This window comes from Trichoderma gamsii (genome assembly GCF_001481775.2).
Source record: "Trichoderma gamsii strain T6085 chromosome Unknown Scaffold_2.2, whole genome shotgun sequence".
NCBI classification, from domain to species: Eukaryota; Fungi; Ascomycota; class Sordariomycetes; order Hypocreales; family Hypocreaceae; genus Trichoderma; species Trichoderma gamsii.
This window is the reverse complement of record NW_020171339.1, coordinates 1554021-1570166: the sequence shown is the minus strand read 5'-3', so window position 1 is coordinate 1570166 and position 16146 is coordinate 1554021. Positions and strand designations below refer to the sequence as shown.

The 16146-nt window shown below is 50.6% G+C and overlaps 3 protein-coding genes across 3 annotated transcripts; 1 reads left to right on the top strand and 2 right to left on the bottom strand.

Annotated features, from left to right (window-relative positions):
- Positions 1 to 202: 202 nt before the first annotated feature.
- Positions 203 to 3209, bottom strand: TGAM01_v200984 (phosphoenolpyruvate carboxykinase (ATP); the record flags this gene model as incomplete). Its single annotated transcript, XM_018806581.2, has 7 exons — positions 203 to 1546; positions 2391 to 2424; positions 2494 to 2660; positions 2721 to 2770; positions 2889 to 2914; positions 2985 to 3033; positions 3113 to 3209. 7 exons carry the CDS (start codon positions 3207 to 3209, stop codon positions 203 to 205), a joined length of 1767 nt encoding a protein of 588 aa, XP_018660223.2.
- A 5019-nt stretch (positions 3210 to 8228) lies between these two features.
- Positions 8229 to 10554, bottom strand: TGAM01_v200983 (hypothetical protein; the record flags this gene model as incomplete). The annotated part of the gene is made up of 3 exons (XM_018806580.2): positions 8229 to 8285; positions 8359 to 10157; positions 10224 to 10554. 3 exons carry the CDS (start codon positions 10552 to 10554, stop codon positions 8229 to 8231), a joined length of 2187 nt encoding a protein of 728 aa, XP_018660222.2.
- Positions 10555 to 11269: 715 nt separating this feature from the next.
- Positions 11270 to 13273, top strand: TGAM01_v200982 (hypothetical protein; the record flags this gene model as incomplete). The annotated part of the gene is made up of 3 exons (XM_018806579.1): positions 11270 to 11449; positions 11533 to 11567; positions 11632 to 13273. The coding sequence occupies 3 exons, from the start codon at positions 11270 to 11272 to the stop codon at positions 13271 to 13273; spliced, it is 1857 nt and encodes a 618-aa protein (XP_018660221.1).
- Positions 13274 to 16146: the final 2873 nt, after the last annotated feature.

Below are 16146 nucleotides of genomic sequence, written 5' to 3'. Positions count from 1 at the left end.
AAAAGAAAAAGAAAAGAGAAAAGAAAAAAGTCTAAATCGTATCCTCCTCTTCCACACGTCGTATTTTGTGTTTCCATTCTCATGAAAAGGCCGATAATACCCTGGATATAACGAATAATTGATTGTTCAAAAAAGTCAAACGCTTTCCCTTATCCTTGAGCTTAGTTTTTGGTGGATTTTCGTTTTTCTTTTTTGGACTCCTTTACACGCTGGGACCAGCGGCAATGACGTCCTCGGTAGCCTCGCTCTCGTACTTCTTAAAGTTCTCGTTGAAGAGCTGGCCCAGCTTGACAACCTCCTTGTGGAAGCTGTCGCTGCCGGCAGTCCAGGCCTTCTTGGGGTTCAACAGATCATCGGGAACGTTGGGGCATGCCTGGGGCACCTGCAGGTTGAAGACCTCGTAGTTCTCAAACTCGGCGTTGGCGAGCTCGCCGGAGTGGATGGCGTCGAGGATCGCGCGGGTGTACTTGAGGGGGCATCGCTTGCCGCCCTGGGCGAAGCCGGCGCCGACCCAGCCGGTGTTGAGCAGCCAGGCATTGGCCTTGTTCTGCTCAATCTTGTCGGCGAGCATGCGGGCGTACTTCATGGGGTGCAGGGCCAGGAAGGGCTGGGCGAAGCAGCTGGAGAAGGTGGCCTGGGGCTCGTTGACGCCGTCCTCGGTGCCGGCCATCTTGGAGGTGTAGCCGGAGATGAAGTGGAACATCGTCTGGGCGCTGTTGAGCTTGGAGATGGGCGGCAGGACTCCGCGGGCGTCGCATGTAAGGAGGATGATGTTGGAGGGCATGTTGTCGGTCAAGCAGGGGATCTTTGCGTTGGAGATGTACTCGATGGGGTAGGCGCAGCGAGTGTTCTCGGTGAGGGTGACGTCGTCGTAGTCGACCTCGCGGGTGACGGGGTCGAAGACGACGTTCTCGAGGATGGAGCCGTAGCGGATGGCGTTGTAGATATCGGGCTCCTTCTCGGCGGATAGGCCAATGCACTTGGCGTAGCAGCCGCCCTCGATGTTGAAGACGCCGCGGTCACTCCAGCAGTGCTCGTCGTCACCGATCAGGGCACGGTTGGGGTCAGCAGACAGGGTGGTCTTGCCGGTTCCAGACAGACCGAAGAAGAGCGTGACATCGCCGTTCTTGCCCTCGTTGGCGGATGAGTGCAGGGTCAGCACGTTGTGCTTGATGGGCATCTCGTAGAAGAGAACGGTGAAGATGCCCTTCTTCATCTCGCCGGCGTACTCGGTACCCAGGATGACCATCTCCTTGGCAGCGAAGTTGATGGCGACGGAGGTGGCAGAGGTCATGCCCTCGGTGTAACGGTTGGCGGGGAACTTGCCGGCGTTGTAGATGGTGTAGTCGGGGTGGAAGTGCTCGAGCTCCTCGCGAGGAGGGCGGATGAGCATGTTTCTCATGAAGAGGGCATGGTAGGCGCGAGCGCAGATGACGCGGACGCGGATTCTGTACTTTTCGTCCCAGCCAGCATAGCCGTCAATGACATAGATGCGGTTGCGGGTGTTGAGATAGTCGACAGCACGCTCTCGGTTGATTTTCCAGACCTATGAATTGACATTAGCATTGTAAACAGATAGACTCTTGATTTTGTCATTTTTGGTCTGTTCATCATCTTCTCATCATTGTCATTTGCAAGCACTTGATTCAACATTTCTGAGATGAGCGTCTTAGACACACATGCACACACAGGCACACACAGCAGAATCAAGCAGCCAATTGCCCGCTACAACAGCGTTGCCAGTGGCCTTGCTCAATGCCGAATCGAGAACTCGGCACTTGGCTTTGCCTCCAAGATCAGGCCGGAGCAAACCGGGTCGGAAATGAAGAGCAAAAGCACAAGCTTTCGAAGCAATCATCACAAGCCAATGCCGCGGGCAAAAGTCCCGGGCGGCCGCTTATGGTCGGCTACCCAAATTCGGCTTCGGCTGAGCGGGGCCCCGGCTTGGTAGGGATTCGTCCTTGGTCTTTTTCTGAGCCGTGACTTTTCGGGCAAATTGCAGCCTTTTTTCTGCGTATGTGTGTGTGTGCGGGGTGAGCAAGCTAGAGCTGCATCTTGGCCTTTTTTATTGGACACCTTCTCCGCATGCACTTCCGATTCGACCAGAGCAATAGCAGAGCAGTAGCTGCATGCTATGCTGTTGCTCCGGGGGCATTGGCTGGGAGTTTTTCTGTTTCCTCCAAACGGTGGCGGCGACGGCTGAGCAGCTGAATAGGAGGCGCCCCGCTCGCGTGACCATTGACCCAAAGCAAAAAAACACAGCAAATGCGGAAGAGGTGCAGGGATGGGGCGCGTTGGTAACGAAAACCCAAATGGGTAGATTCGGAACACGCAGAGAACAATGACGATGGACATGACGCTTGCAGCGACGATCAGGCACTATTACTTACATCTTGGCTCATGGGCTTGTTGACTGGTCCCCACCTGCAAGAAAAAAGAGGCCTTGGTTAGCCTGTGGAGCGCAAAACTGGATTGAATGTGTCAAGGACTTACCAGATGTTGTCTTGTGATGAAGGCTCCTGGACAATTCGCTTGTCGAGGGGAGATCGGCCGGTCTTTGCGCCGGAGTAGGCGGTCAGGGCACCGCTGGAGGTGATGGCAGTGCCGCTCTCGTAGACGAGGGCATCTTCGTAGAGGGCAGCGACGGAAGGATTGGCGACCTGGATTAATTGCTGGTCAGCGACTGATCACGTGGGATCAATTGCGAGCAAAAGACTTACAATGGCGACGCGGTCGTAGTCGATGTGGGCGACCTCGTGGAGTTCCTCCTCTGAAAAGAAAATGTTAATGCTGAAAAAGAAAAAAGAAAAGAGAAAACCTGGGTGCTGTGCTTGCTCGCCGTGCTCAATGCAAGGTGAGCTGGATCAGGGCAAAAGGTGTAGACATACCGAGCTCGGTGTGCTCGCGGTAGGGCCTGCGCAATTGGTGTTAGTCACTTATACGACGCCAACAGCAAGATGAAAGGCATCAGGAAGCAAACTTACTGGACACCGCCAGGGTGCAGAGCAGTCTTGTTAACGTTGCTTGAAATCACTGTTCATATTGTTAGCCTCCCAAGTCTAAACAGATTCCAACTCTGTCGTCATGGCCATTCTGAGGGCAAAAGACTTACTCTTGCGTAAATCTATTCCCGAGGCCTGGATCTGTGACTTGGGACCTTTGACGGTAGGATCAGTGTATGGAGAGGCGGTTCTGAAGACGGGATCCATTGGATAGTTATATATTCCGGGAAGCAAAAGAGGATGTTCGTTTGGATGGATTTTTATTTTCGTCGCTTCCTTTTCAGCTGCTAGCAAGACCAGGGGAGGGGGTGGCGTGTGGAGGATGACGGCGGGTTTGCTTCTCCAGAGTGGGAACCCGGGATCAGGATCAGGTACAGAATGTACTTTTTTTTTCTCGTCTAGCAGATCAGAAGGACAGAAAAGTTAGCCCTGCGATCGAACAGTCCCGAAGCCGTTCCAGGCCGGGGCCTTGTTTGTGGAGCCGTGGCGGGCGGTGCGAAGCTTCACAGGGCCCGGGGCACGAATATATGTCGGAACCGAAAAGGTAAAGCAAGGACGTTTGGGCTTTGGTTTGATAGGGAAGAGCAAAGCAAGGGGGGTGCAAGCCGAAAAAGAATAGAAAGGAAAACTAAGACCAACAACCGAAGCGTGCTTGAGTGTGGAGTATGAGAGGAAGAGGAAGGGAAATAGGGGGGCGTGTGAGTCTTTGTGTAGGTGCTACAACGGGATATCAAGGCAGCACGTAAAGTAGCATGTATTGAATACCCCGTATTTAGAAAGAGATGTGAGAAAAGACGATGCTGTCTCTGTGCTGTAGCACGCTTGGTATCGTCTGCGCTCGGCTCAAGACCAAACGAGGAAAGGGAGGCAGCCGATTGTTTTCGAGCAAGGTCCCTTTTGAACCTTTCTTTTTCTTCTTTTTCTCTTGGCTGCAGGGCAAGGGGGCGTGTGATTGTACGAAAATGAGGAAAATAAGGAATCGATAAATTAATTAGAGGTGAACTCACAATAAAGCAGTTTAGTGCGGCAGGAGGAAACCGTAATGAGTAATGATGCCTTGATGACGGCACAAGCTGCAAAAGTTCTATAGTATTGGGAAAGTAGAAAAGCTTTTTCTTATTTTGATGCTAGCAAAAGAAGGCTGGTTCTATCTTCAATCCAAGAAGGAGGAAAGAGGAAAAGCAGCTGTATTTAAATCTCGATTTCCGCATCGCTTGTCATCTTTCAAAAAGAACTGCCGCGATGTGCGAATATGCTTTTCCTTGCTGTAAACGAATCACACGTGCAGTCAATCATAGGCGGGCAACGCAAAAACCGGATCTGGGAATGTCGCCAAAAGAAGGTGACAGCCCCGACTCCCGGCTCTTTCTCTTTAGTTTTGCTTGAAAACAGACATGAGCGTTTCGTTTTCCCTTTTCTTCCAACGCGGACTATTCCGATGCCCATGCAGTGCCCTTTGTACTTACATCCACAGGCTTTTGCCGGCGCCGCGACTTACGGCGGGGCGATTACGTACGGAATGGACGACTGCGGTGGTGCTTTGCCTAACTGGGCAATTTATGACTTGGGGCTGGGCGATTGCTGGAGCTTGAGGTGGCGATATGGTTTTTTTTCTGCGTTACCCCGTACTTTTTTTTACGAAAAGCTGCCTACTGGTACATTGCTATGGGACCTGGAATGGGTAATGATCTTGTAATAGGGCTCCATTGCTCCATATTGCGGCCACATAGCACACATCGTAGCAGGTAATGACGAAGGGATTTGATGGATACGATGATACAAGACGATTCAATGACCCGGTCCCGGTCTACGCCGGCCTCAGTGCAAACATGGCAAACAGCGGTTCTCGTTGGGTAATGGGAAACGCAGCGGCTGTAATTATCGAGGTCACGGGGCTGGGCCTGCGAAATAGCAGGAACATGACCGTAAAAGGGTCCATGCCAACCAGGCGCCGGGCGAGTCTAGATGTCAGCTTTGACTGAGTGCCTTGTAATGGCCTTCATCCATCCATTCATTCGTTTCCCATCCCGGCCCCCCGGCCCCCCGGAAGCCCTTAGCACGGCTTGACTCACCCATCCATCCTCCGTATACCGATACTTGTCCCGGCAGCCGCAGCGCTCTGCAAATGGCATGTACATGCAAGTCGACCATTCCGGCCGGCTGCCTACGGGGAAAAGCGATGGAGGAAAAAGAATGATCCCTATTGGAGGCGAAGCTAGCAAGGGGGTGTGAGATTCCTGCAAAAAGCTGATTTCGCATTAGAGCACGAGATCTCTCTCCTTTTTGTCCCTTGCCAGCACTTAGAATTTTTTTTTTTATTGCCCGGCTGCAAAACCCGCCTCTTTCGATGGTCACGCTCCCGAACCCGAAACAGATGCTTGCAAGTAGGACCTGCTCTAGTCATGTCCACGGTATAGGAAACACGATGCCGGGCTGCTGGTCTCCAATCCGGGGATGCCCAGCCCAGCCCAGCCCGGCTTTTTGCCTTGCCTTGCCCTGCCGGGGATGCTTCTTGGGCTGTGCATACCCGCAAAGGGGGACCTAGGCTGCGAACGGTTAGTAGTCGAGGTCCAGCTGGGGCGTCTGTCTACCCCGCGATTTTCAAAGTGGCCTTTCCAGTTCTCGAATAGAAGCCAAAGAAAAAAAAACACCCCTGGCTTGCACGATATTGCAAGTACTTGTGCAATGTACGCGGCTCTGCACCGGGCGGCTCCTCTCGGCAGTAGAAAATAGCAAAAGCGGAAGTCCCTCTGAAATGAACAAATTGTTTTTGGTGTGTCTCTTGTGTTATTGTTTCAGCGTCGAGAGACAAAGACTCGGCACCAGATAACCGAACAACTGAGCACAACGCTCGTCACCATGTAGCACAGCGAGACAGTAGACCTCATGTCTCTGTTCCCTCTAGAACAACATCATCAATATCAATCAAACAAACAACTGCAAAAACAACCGAAACACGATCCCTGCACCCAAAAGTGCTCCGTAGGTCTCGGCCCAGCGGCACTCGCTGTAGCTGGCCCGGTCCCGTGATTGGCTGCCGCCTTTCTGTTCCGACTCTTTCCGCAGCCAAATTTCTGCTGCTGGTATTTCAGTTTAACAAGTATCTAAATTATCGACTTTCAGCTGCAACGTGCTATTGCCACCCCTTTTTTGTTTATTCTATTGATCTTGGGCAACGGCATTTTCCATGCATGCGCAGTTGGGTACGAATGCTTAAATTGATTGCCACAATGCTCAATGTACGGCAATTTCCGTACTCGGCGATTGATAATACTCGAGAAATCAAAGACCTGACTTGTCAACGAGGCAATGTGACATGTCTGGCAAAAAAGTAGAAAGTCATTTGGCATACATTCTTCGTCATGACGAGGAGAAACAAAACTGAGAAAATACGTAACCCGCGGTTATCGTTGTTTTCCGTCTATTGTCGCTTCCTGGTCTTGAGTGTAAGTCAGTCATGGTAGATCAAATGCATTCGTCCACGGGATCACTACCCTATTCAGCACTTGGATCTTCCCCGGCTCAACGCCAAGATCAGCGCTTTAGGCTATGCTCAGCGCCATGGTGACCTTTGTGACGTCTTTGGACTACCTTTTATGTAGATAAGACCAATTCAAGCCCGGGTTCGACTTACATCGCGGTGCTTCATCCCGTAGTCGTTGTAAAAATCTTCCGATCAAATCATTTCGTATGCATGTATTCACTTATACAGCCAAAGCTCGGTGATCTCTAACCTTGCTCCTAATAAAAACTCCCTCTCATCTGTACAACTCCTATGTCATCCTTCGCTCTCGTTATACATTGTCTACTTCCTCTTCAACCTCAACCTTATCATCGCCATCCTCCTCCTCCTCCATCATTCCCGCCCGCCCGACTTATTTACCGTATTTGCCGCCCCACTCACGGACCCCCGAACCCATCCACCCGCTGCACCCAAAATTTCCTGCCTCTGCCTCCTCTTTGCTGCCGTTCCGTCTGCCACGGCGGTACGGCCTCGGAAGCCCCAAGGCGTCTCCACCGATAGTATTCCCTTCTCTCTCTCTTCTTTTGCTTTTTCCATTGACTGTACATAATGTACATATAGGTACACAATGAATCTCTTACACTCCCCCCCCCGGCTTCCGGTTCATTTTCGTTTCTATATGCACAATACTTAGTCGTATACATCTAAGACACATAGCAAACGCCCCGAGCACTTTGTATGACTCTGTACCTTGCTTTTAATGGAGCCTTGCAACGCTACCCCATGCTTATACGTTCCTCGCTGACAGGATGTCATGCCCGCCATAATTGCCTGCTTCCCCAGGCTCGGAGCAGTCCGGGATGTCTTCTGGCTGACCAGAAACTGCCTGCGAACCTCATCCCTGACCCATCAGGTACGGGCTACTCATGCTGCATGCAGGTCATTGACCATACCTACCATACTTGCACATTTGTAGATTCCCACACGCCCCTCGTTTCAGCCTACTAGCACATGCAAAAAAGCAGCCCATGCTTTGACTGATTTCTTCCCCCCTGATTCACTCAGCTTACCTCAAACGAGTAGTATTGCCTGGCAATACATTACTTTCCCATGTTCACCAGCCTCGGGCAGCAATTTGCTCGGCTTACGACCGCTGCCTGCTCGTATCTGCTCGCATCTCCGAACTGCAGCTCTCCCCGCGGCTGAAAGTATACCCTATATTGTGGTTTCCGACCTCATATCTGCCTTGCCTCTATCAACGGGTTAATACGGAATGTCCAAATCTTCGTTTCTTATCTCGTCAACTTCACAATCACCATGCACGAAAGCTGTTATCTTGTTCAAGCTCCCTTTCATTTCTTCATTTTCATCCCTCGGCTGACTATGGCTACTTTGGTTCAATCCAGAAAATGGCTCTTTTGAACTAAAAGAATCTTCGTCGCCCTTCTAATCTTTTGCAATCGTGGCATCGTATGGCGTCTACAAATGCTTTGTCATGGTTTTGTATCTCTCGGCGCGTATCTAAACGCAGTCCGCAGATCATGCCAACCTGCAGCCCCCTGTGCTTTCCACCCTAGGCACCATGTAAGCCAAAGCTTCTATATGAGTTTGTAGCCGTCTTTTTTACCATCCGTTTCCTTGGCGCCTATCCATCAGAGCTGCTTTCAGCCCTCATCCTATTCACCTTCTTCCAGCAGAGCCGCCGGAGGCTGGCATCTTCTGCCTCGTACTTTTTTTTTAATGGCTAAATGACAAATGATTCTTTACTGGTCGTCGCTGGTAATGAGTTTGGTGATCTTGCCAATGGCAATGGTTTGTCCCTAGTGCAGTGTAATTAGCAAAGACAGTTCAACAAAGGAAATGTCATCATAGAATTGGCGATTTTCTTCATACCTGGTCTCGGAGGGTGAAACGACCCATCTGGGGGTAATCCTCGAACTTCTCGACGCACACCATACCAGCGCCTCCAGTCACCTGAAGTCTAGCAATGATGCTGTCGCCCCTCTTGGCGTGTGTGGGAGGAACCTTGCTCTTACGGCCGGTGCCCTTCTGGAGCTTGTGTAGCAGCGACGAAAAAGTGACCTCTTCGATGGCCGCATGTACGTGCAGCACGCAGTTGAAGCCGGAAGTGAGAATGCTCTTGAGGTCCAAAACCTTGATTTGGGCCTCAAACTCAGCTACGCAGTGCACAAGTCGCTTCGGCGAGCAAAGCACAAAGCCGGGCAGGATGTCTTCTTCTTCAATGCCCTTGAGACGCAACCGAACTTGGTCACCGCACTGGAGGATGGGCTGCTCCTCTTCCTGCTCTCCGTAGATGGCAGCCGTTTCCACTGGCTGCTTTCTAGGCATCATAACCAACGACATGCCCTTCTTGATGACTCCCGCCTCGATCTTGCCGTCGACCATGGTGCCCAGATCGCGGTACTTGGCATTGATGGGCATCATGAATGGCGCGTTGACCTTGCGTTCCAGAGCCTGCATGCCGTCAAGGTACTCCAGCAGTGAGGGTCCCTTCCACCAGGGAGCAATACCCTCCGGTAGTCGGTCCTTGATGTTCAGAGATTGCTGAGCGGCCACGGGCATGAAGTAGACGTCGGTCTTGAGGTTGTAGCCGGTTCCCTTCAAGAACTGCTGTAGTTTGGTAGTACATTCCTTGTAACGCTCCTCGGACCACTCCACCGTGGGGTCGTCCATCTTGTTGATTGCCACAATCAGCTTGTTGACGCCCTGAGTCTTGGCAAGCATAGCATGCTCACGGGTCTGTCCTCCTCTTTCGAAACCTGTCTCGTATTCACCCTTTCGCGCTGAGATGACGAGAATACCAACATCTGCCTGCGAAGCACCTCCAATCATGCTGGGAACGTATGTCTTGTGACCAGGGGCATCCAGGATACTGTAGCGACGCTTCTCGGTCTCAAAGAAACCACGTCCAACCTCGACCGTCTTTCCCTTGGTTCGCTCTTCCTTGGTCAAATCCATGACCCAGGAGAGATACCATGACTCACGACCCAGGTCCTTGGCCTCCTTCTTGTACTTGTCCATGGTACGCTCGTCGACCATTCCGGTGGTCCACAGGATCGAACCGCCCAAAGTTGACTTGCCTGCGTCGACGTGTCCAATGAAAATAATGTTAACATGCTCCTTTCCGTAAATTTCCTTGAGAGTATCATCGTCCACATCAGCTGCCTGCGCCTTGAGGACGGCATCGACTTCGCGCTGAGTCTTCTTCTCTCCGGCAGACGGGCTAGAGCGGCCAGATGATGGGTCGGGAGATGTCCTTCCAGAAGACTTGCCACTGGCGGCAGCCTTTCCTGCCTTCTCGCCAGTCTTTTCAATAGCCTTGGCGGCGGTAACCTTCTTACCCGCATCAGGGGCGTTGGACGGCTCAGTCTTGGCCTCATCCTTGGCCGGGGAGGGAGAGGAGGCAGCGGGAGCGCCAATCGACAATACCTTGGCCTTGGGCTTTGCGTCGCCTCCAATGCTAAGCACCTTGGCACCTCCTTCAGTGGTGACAACAGGCTTGGGGGCGCTAGCGGCAGCGGCAGGTTTCTCGACGGGGAGCGACTTTACAGGGGCAGCCTGTGCAGCGTTGTTCTGGGCGGGAGCTGCAAACTGCTGCTGTTGCTGGTTTCGCTGGCCTTGCTGACCTTGCTGCTGGCCTTGCTGCTGGCCATACTGAGGATAACCCTGGCCTGTGATAGTTTAAGTGTGGTTAGTCTATCTGTGGGTGTTGAGATGGGTGGATACAGCAAACGTACTAAAGTTCTGGTTTTGGTTGTAGCCCTGGTTGTAGCCGCCGTAATTTTGATATTGCTGGTTGTACTGATCGAATCCTTGACCTTGACCTGCGCCATATTGAGGATAGAATCCCTGGGGTTGTTGATAGTACTGCTGCTGGTACTGCCCGTATCCTCCACCATAGGACTGGCCAGGCTGGAACGAGGCAGCACCGGGCTGGAATGAGGAAGCGCCGGGTCGGAAGCTGCCCTGGGCAGCAGCAGGGTTCACGTTGAGCTGTTGCTGAGCCTGCTGGGCGAGGTTCTCGTCCTGAGCAGCAGGATCGTCCTCCCAAGAGTTGAGGTTCGACATTGAGGCGATGGCAATATCTTTCTCGTCTGACCTTTGCTGGCGGGGCTGACCGTTCGAGAGTCGTCGATCTAACGGTGCTTCTGTCTGTCTATCGACCGCGTTGTGGTCAGATGAATAGCACTGAAGAAGCGGGTGCCGTCGGAGACCTTTGGGTTGTCGGACTTAAGGTCTTTGGGGTTGAAGGCGACGGTCGACGTCTCGTTGGTTTTATGGTGGAGGTTGTGAAAATTCGAGCCCCACCAAGGCAGCGACATGACATCGATAAAGTGTGGTGCAGCAGGTTTTGTGGAGGGGTTCTCACAGTGCATTTCTATGATGGGGAAACTGTACATGTTTAGGCTTCAAGTGTGAGTCAATAGAAGGCCTTAATGGACATAATGTAGGCTACAGTGAAAAGTGTCTAGTCGACAAGGCCCCAGATTAGATACGCCTCGAATAACAGGGACATTCTAGAGGCGAATTGTTGCTGTTTCCGGGTATTTTGTGCTGTCATTCACACATGGCGTTTAGGCACCCTTGAGACGGACCTGACTCACAGAAAATTATTCGCACTGTAGCTGCGCTGAGCCCACTGAACTTCATAAATCTTTTATGTCAGTGAACGGTGGCTGCTGCTTACGGGCCAATCTCTCATCATGCCCTGAACTCAATGCTAAAATTTGCCGCTATGTCGTGATTTTCTCATGAGAGTCTTCGAATATACCAAACTGTAACTATGGACGATTTTCTGGCAGCAGTTGGCGCGCAGGCCATGAGATATGCCATACGGTCTGGCATCGCCTTGACGTCCTCTTATGCCATCAACCAATGCTCTCGCCTGCTAAAGGCTGTCGACGACAAGAACCTCCAATCCGAGCTCAGGGTGCTCCAAAAACAACTGGATGGTAAAATTAAGGTATTGAGATATAACCCAATTTTTACCCAGAAAATGAAGAATTCCGCCCCTTCATTCAGTTATGCTAATCATTGATGTTCAAGATCATCTCTCCTGCGATTGATCTTATTGAGTTCAAGTAAGTACTGGCTATCTGCATTATGACATCCATTAGCAGAGATGATGAAGTGCTGACGAACTAGATCCGGGCGAGGAAACATCTTTCTTGAATCCGCATTGCCTCTCGCAAAGTCTCTTCACCAGCAGATCATCTCCTTGGGACGTCGTGTGGAGGGTGCCGCAGCCGTCGAGGAACACATACACAATCTATCAGAAAATCCAAAGACAAAGGAGGCTGACCATGACGCATTAAAGAGGGTGATTAGAGATATCAAGAGTCTCCTAACCGAGATTGACCGGGAAATTCCTCTTCTACAGCTAGCTATATCAGCATCTGGTGAAAGCCTGTCTACTTCACTCCCACCTGGAATATCTCCTTCTCGACTGTTGCAGGCTAGTACCCTCTTGACCGTTGGAGATACACAGCATGCACAGGATCCTACAAGAACCGTACAAATCGGGCCTTCATTTACGCTGTCTGTATACATGCTATTCTTGGGACACACATCTGTATCGTCTGCACCTAAAGATGATAAGTCAAGTCCGAGAAGCAGTAATCAGAAAATTAGCTCAAAAAACACAGACCAGATCCCAGTCTATGGTCTAGGCGAGCACGATAGACGGCCTGTATGGCAGGAGGCGATACACAAGGCTCGGGTGCGGCTATGCAGGTCCGCTTCCAAGGCAGCCATAGATGACAAGAGTTTCATTGAAGATAAGGAGAACGCATCGAACTTTGAAGTCGGCCCCACTTATGCCTACCACCTCGAAATTATTGAAGATTTGGACGATGGGCGGGCTCATGAAGGGGCTGCCCAGGCACAAGCATACAACGGCGTCTCAAAAGCTGGCATTCGTGAACATATTCCGATTTACCAGCTCGCCAAGATATTCTACACAGACACTGGCAGAATGCTCAATATCGGCGATGGGACTGATGGAGAGAATAATCCAGTTTTACTCCTCAAGCGAGACATTAAGGCATCTCAGCTGCAAAGGCCAGAACATGAGATGTATGGAGATGCAAACAACGCTACGCATGACGATAGTGGTAGCCAACAAGAAGTAAACGAAGATGATCAAGCCGACGTGGATCGACAACTATTCGGAGAATCACGAAAGAAGCGGCTCTCTTTGATAAGCTCTGGGAATGTTGAAGAGAACTACATCACCGCCTTCCCCAAACACCTGGATCCCGAGTGGATAGCTTTTGAGGTGTACGAAGAAGACGACGAGCAGAGTGAGACGAGTTCCATTTCGGGCCTTGACGTGGACTCATCAAACGAAGCCGACGGGCGCGGCAATTCACCAGAGAAATCACCATCACGCCTTCGCGCAATGGACTCGAGTTTGGTCTCCCAGATCAAGAATCTGTCTGTTCAGCCCACGTCACGCAGCACTCTCACTTTAAGCTATTCAGATCCTAGCCTTGGTCGTCCATCGCAAGACCTGGCCGTAGATTCGGCAAGAAAAGCGCAGGATTTTGTATCGCGGTCACCGTTTGGAACTATCACGACATCGCTCTCACTAATTGAGATGCTCATTCGGCTTGCTGGCCTTCAAGAGTTTCAACAGGCTTCCCATTTGTCGATTCCAGACCACATCCTGACATTTTTCTTGGAAGAGACGTCAACGACAGGGTTGACGGGCGAGGCTATGTGGAGGGCCAGGAGTCAAACCAAACAGCGAGTAGGATTTGATCCATATACTGATGCAGCACGATGAGGCCGATCTTTGTGGCATAAGATTGAATACAGAGGTAGAACAATCTTTATACGAACACCTCTTTAGAAACATTAGTTCACTAAAATGACTTGACTTTCGTTGCCAATGCTGCAAGTCGTAGTGAAGGGTGTGGAAAGGCGGTTCGTAATTAGTTACATACCTTTCCAAAGCCTTCAACGCCCCAACGTCGCGGCGCCAGCAGTTCTATGACGGCATTCCCAGGAGCTAAATTAACACCTTCGTTCACTACTTCAAGCGCCTTTTGGACAACTGCCGTTATGATACTTCTCTACATCAATTTCTTCTTTTCCTAAAGTTGACAGTAATACTACTTCCCTGCCCAACAAACAGCCTGATTGTTGAGTCGTTGAGACGAGTCGCTTGCATAGGCTGCCACGTCAGCGCATACCCATCCGAGAATCGAGTCCTACCTCAACCTCGGTTTCAGATGCAACTGAAAGTCATATATAGAAGAATCTTTGACGGATTTTCTCTACCTGTAATTTCATTACTATCCAATCATCGCACAATGGCGCCTCTTATTCCTCGTCTGCATCTTTTTGAGATTGACGATCAGCCATGGTGAGAAGCATTCCTTACTAGCGCTGCTCTACCTTGATCTTACTCACCTACTTCATGAACTCACAAGTGCGATAAATATGCTTCAAGAGAAACTCTCTAATTAATGAGCAAACATCTAGGTTCCCTGATTTTTTACGCAGTCGCATCCAAAATGCTCTCACTGGGGCTTGGAACTCCAATACTCCTCTTCAACCCCAGTCACCTGCGCGCATCGCCGCATCTACACTCACTCGCGAACTCGGCAGCTCACTCTCATCATACACCTTTATTGACTTCTGCGCCGGTGGCGGTGGACCTACACCGACTATTCAAACGGCCATAAATGCTCATCTCCTTGCTGTAGGAAAGCCGCCAGTTGATTTCATCCTGACAGACTTGCATCCCAACGTGGGGGCATGGGACGAGATTGCGAGAAACTTTCCACAAATGTCATATGAAAGGCAATCCGTGGATGCAAGCAAAGCTCCTAAGTATCTCGTGGAACGTCAAGACGGAAAGAAAGTGATGCGGCTGTTCAACTTGGCTTTCCACCACTTTGATGATGACTTGGCGAGGGATATACTTAGAGATACAGTCAGGACAAGCCATGGATTCGCCATCTTTGAGCTTCAAGATCGTAGCCTCGCAGGCATGATTAGTGTCTGCATGCTGGGAGTTGCATCAATAGTCATGGCACCAGCTTTTGCCTGGAAGTGGAGATCTCCCGCTTCTCTTGCATTCTCATGGCTTTTACCCGTCTTACCATTTGTCTTGGTATTTGACGGAATAGTTTCGTGTCTAAGGACGAGGACTCCCGGTGAGGTGGAAAGTCTCCTCCGTGGCTGCGGTGCGGACACAAGCTCATGGGAGATACGAAGTGGTCGGTGTAAGTTTATCTGGCCGTGTGGATATTTGAATTGGGTTATATGTAGGCCCGTTGAGAGGGATTCATAAGTGCTATGTACAGTAATGAAATGACTAGTTTGCAGTCTCATACTACTACAGAATCAGTCAGCGGAACCACCAATTCACAGATCCATTGAGACGCCCATCTGATTGTTTGCTCTTAATAGAATGCCACCAGCCTTTCGGAATGAACAAGGCGTCCCCGGCAGACAGCTCTACCTCTTGCACGTCCGATGCCGCCGCCTTGTCTTCCCATACGACGCTGTGAAGCATGTCCCTCTCATGTCCCTCCATCATCTCTGTAGATCGCATTCGGCTGTTTCCAGATTGTCGAAGCCGCATTTGAACATTGTTATACAATTCAAGTCCCACCTTGGGCGGCAGAAGCCTCACCACTTTGCTGCTACACAGCTGGCAGAACAAGTTTGGATTCGGATCCCGATGCAGCGGAGTATACGTCGGCTCAGTGCCCAGCCATATTGAAGAGCTATATATATCGCCTCTTCCGACTTTGCGAATTAGTTCTGGAGTCGGTACATCGTTCTGTAATTCGCTAGGAAGATCCGACAACAAAGACTGGGCAATATAAAGCTGCACAGGCGGATCTGCCTTTATCCTCTGGGCTTTGTTGAACTCGAGTGCCTTGATTAGAAGCCTCAAGGGTGCATAGAGCTGAAAGAATTGATGATCGCGAGAGGCCTCTGAAGCAGCAGCAGACTGAAGAGCTACCGCCCAATCCCGATCGACAGCATCTTGACTGCTTAACAAGCTATCGTAGAGACGGTATATGGTCTCAGATCCTTGGAAGAAGGGTTTTATCAGTTCATAGGGCAAGACTAATTGCTGGAAAGAGTCGATGTAGGAAGAAAATGACGTGTTTTCTTCGTCCCTTTTGAACCACTTATGGAAAGCTGGAAGAAGGTATGTGGGAGAGGTATCAGGGTCTGAAAAGACATACGGTCTTTCGGCCTTGAAGCTATCTTCGAATGTCAATCCATCTATGACTCCAGATCTCTTGATTGGCTGATCATGTGCAGACGCAAAGTTGCGGAAGGGCACTTTGTTGATTTGAAGCTTCCAATCCGATGCGCGTTGGAGAATTCTGAAGCCCCTCTGCATTGTGAACATGTGATACGACGATGAGTAAAAGTGAGACAAGGTAAGCACCTAATCGGTAGGTTGCACGAGATTTACCATCGCTGTCGACTTGGCAGGGAACAGAACACAAGCTGACATATGCTACTGTATACCCGTGAACAGGAGCAATTTCATTTCTTGAACAAGTAGGTGCTAATATAGCAGCAACTCATCCTCATTATCGAATCTTCTTTCTCTATATGCCATTCCCACCTAGCTACAGCTTCCTGCCTCATGTCACTGCTCGGAAGCGGCAGAATCAGTCACCG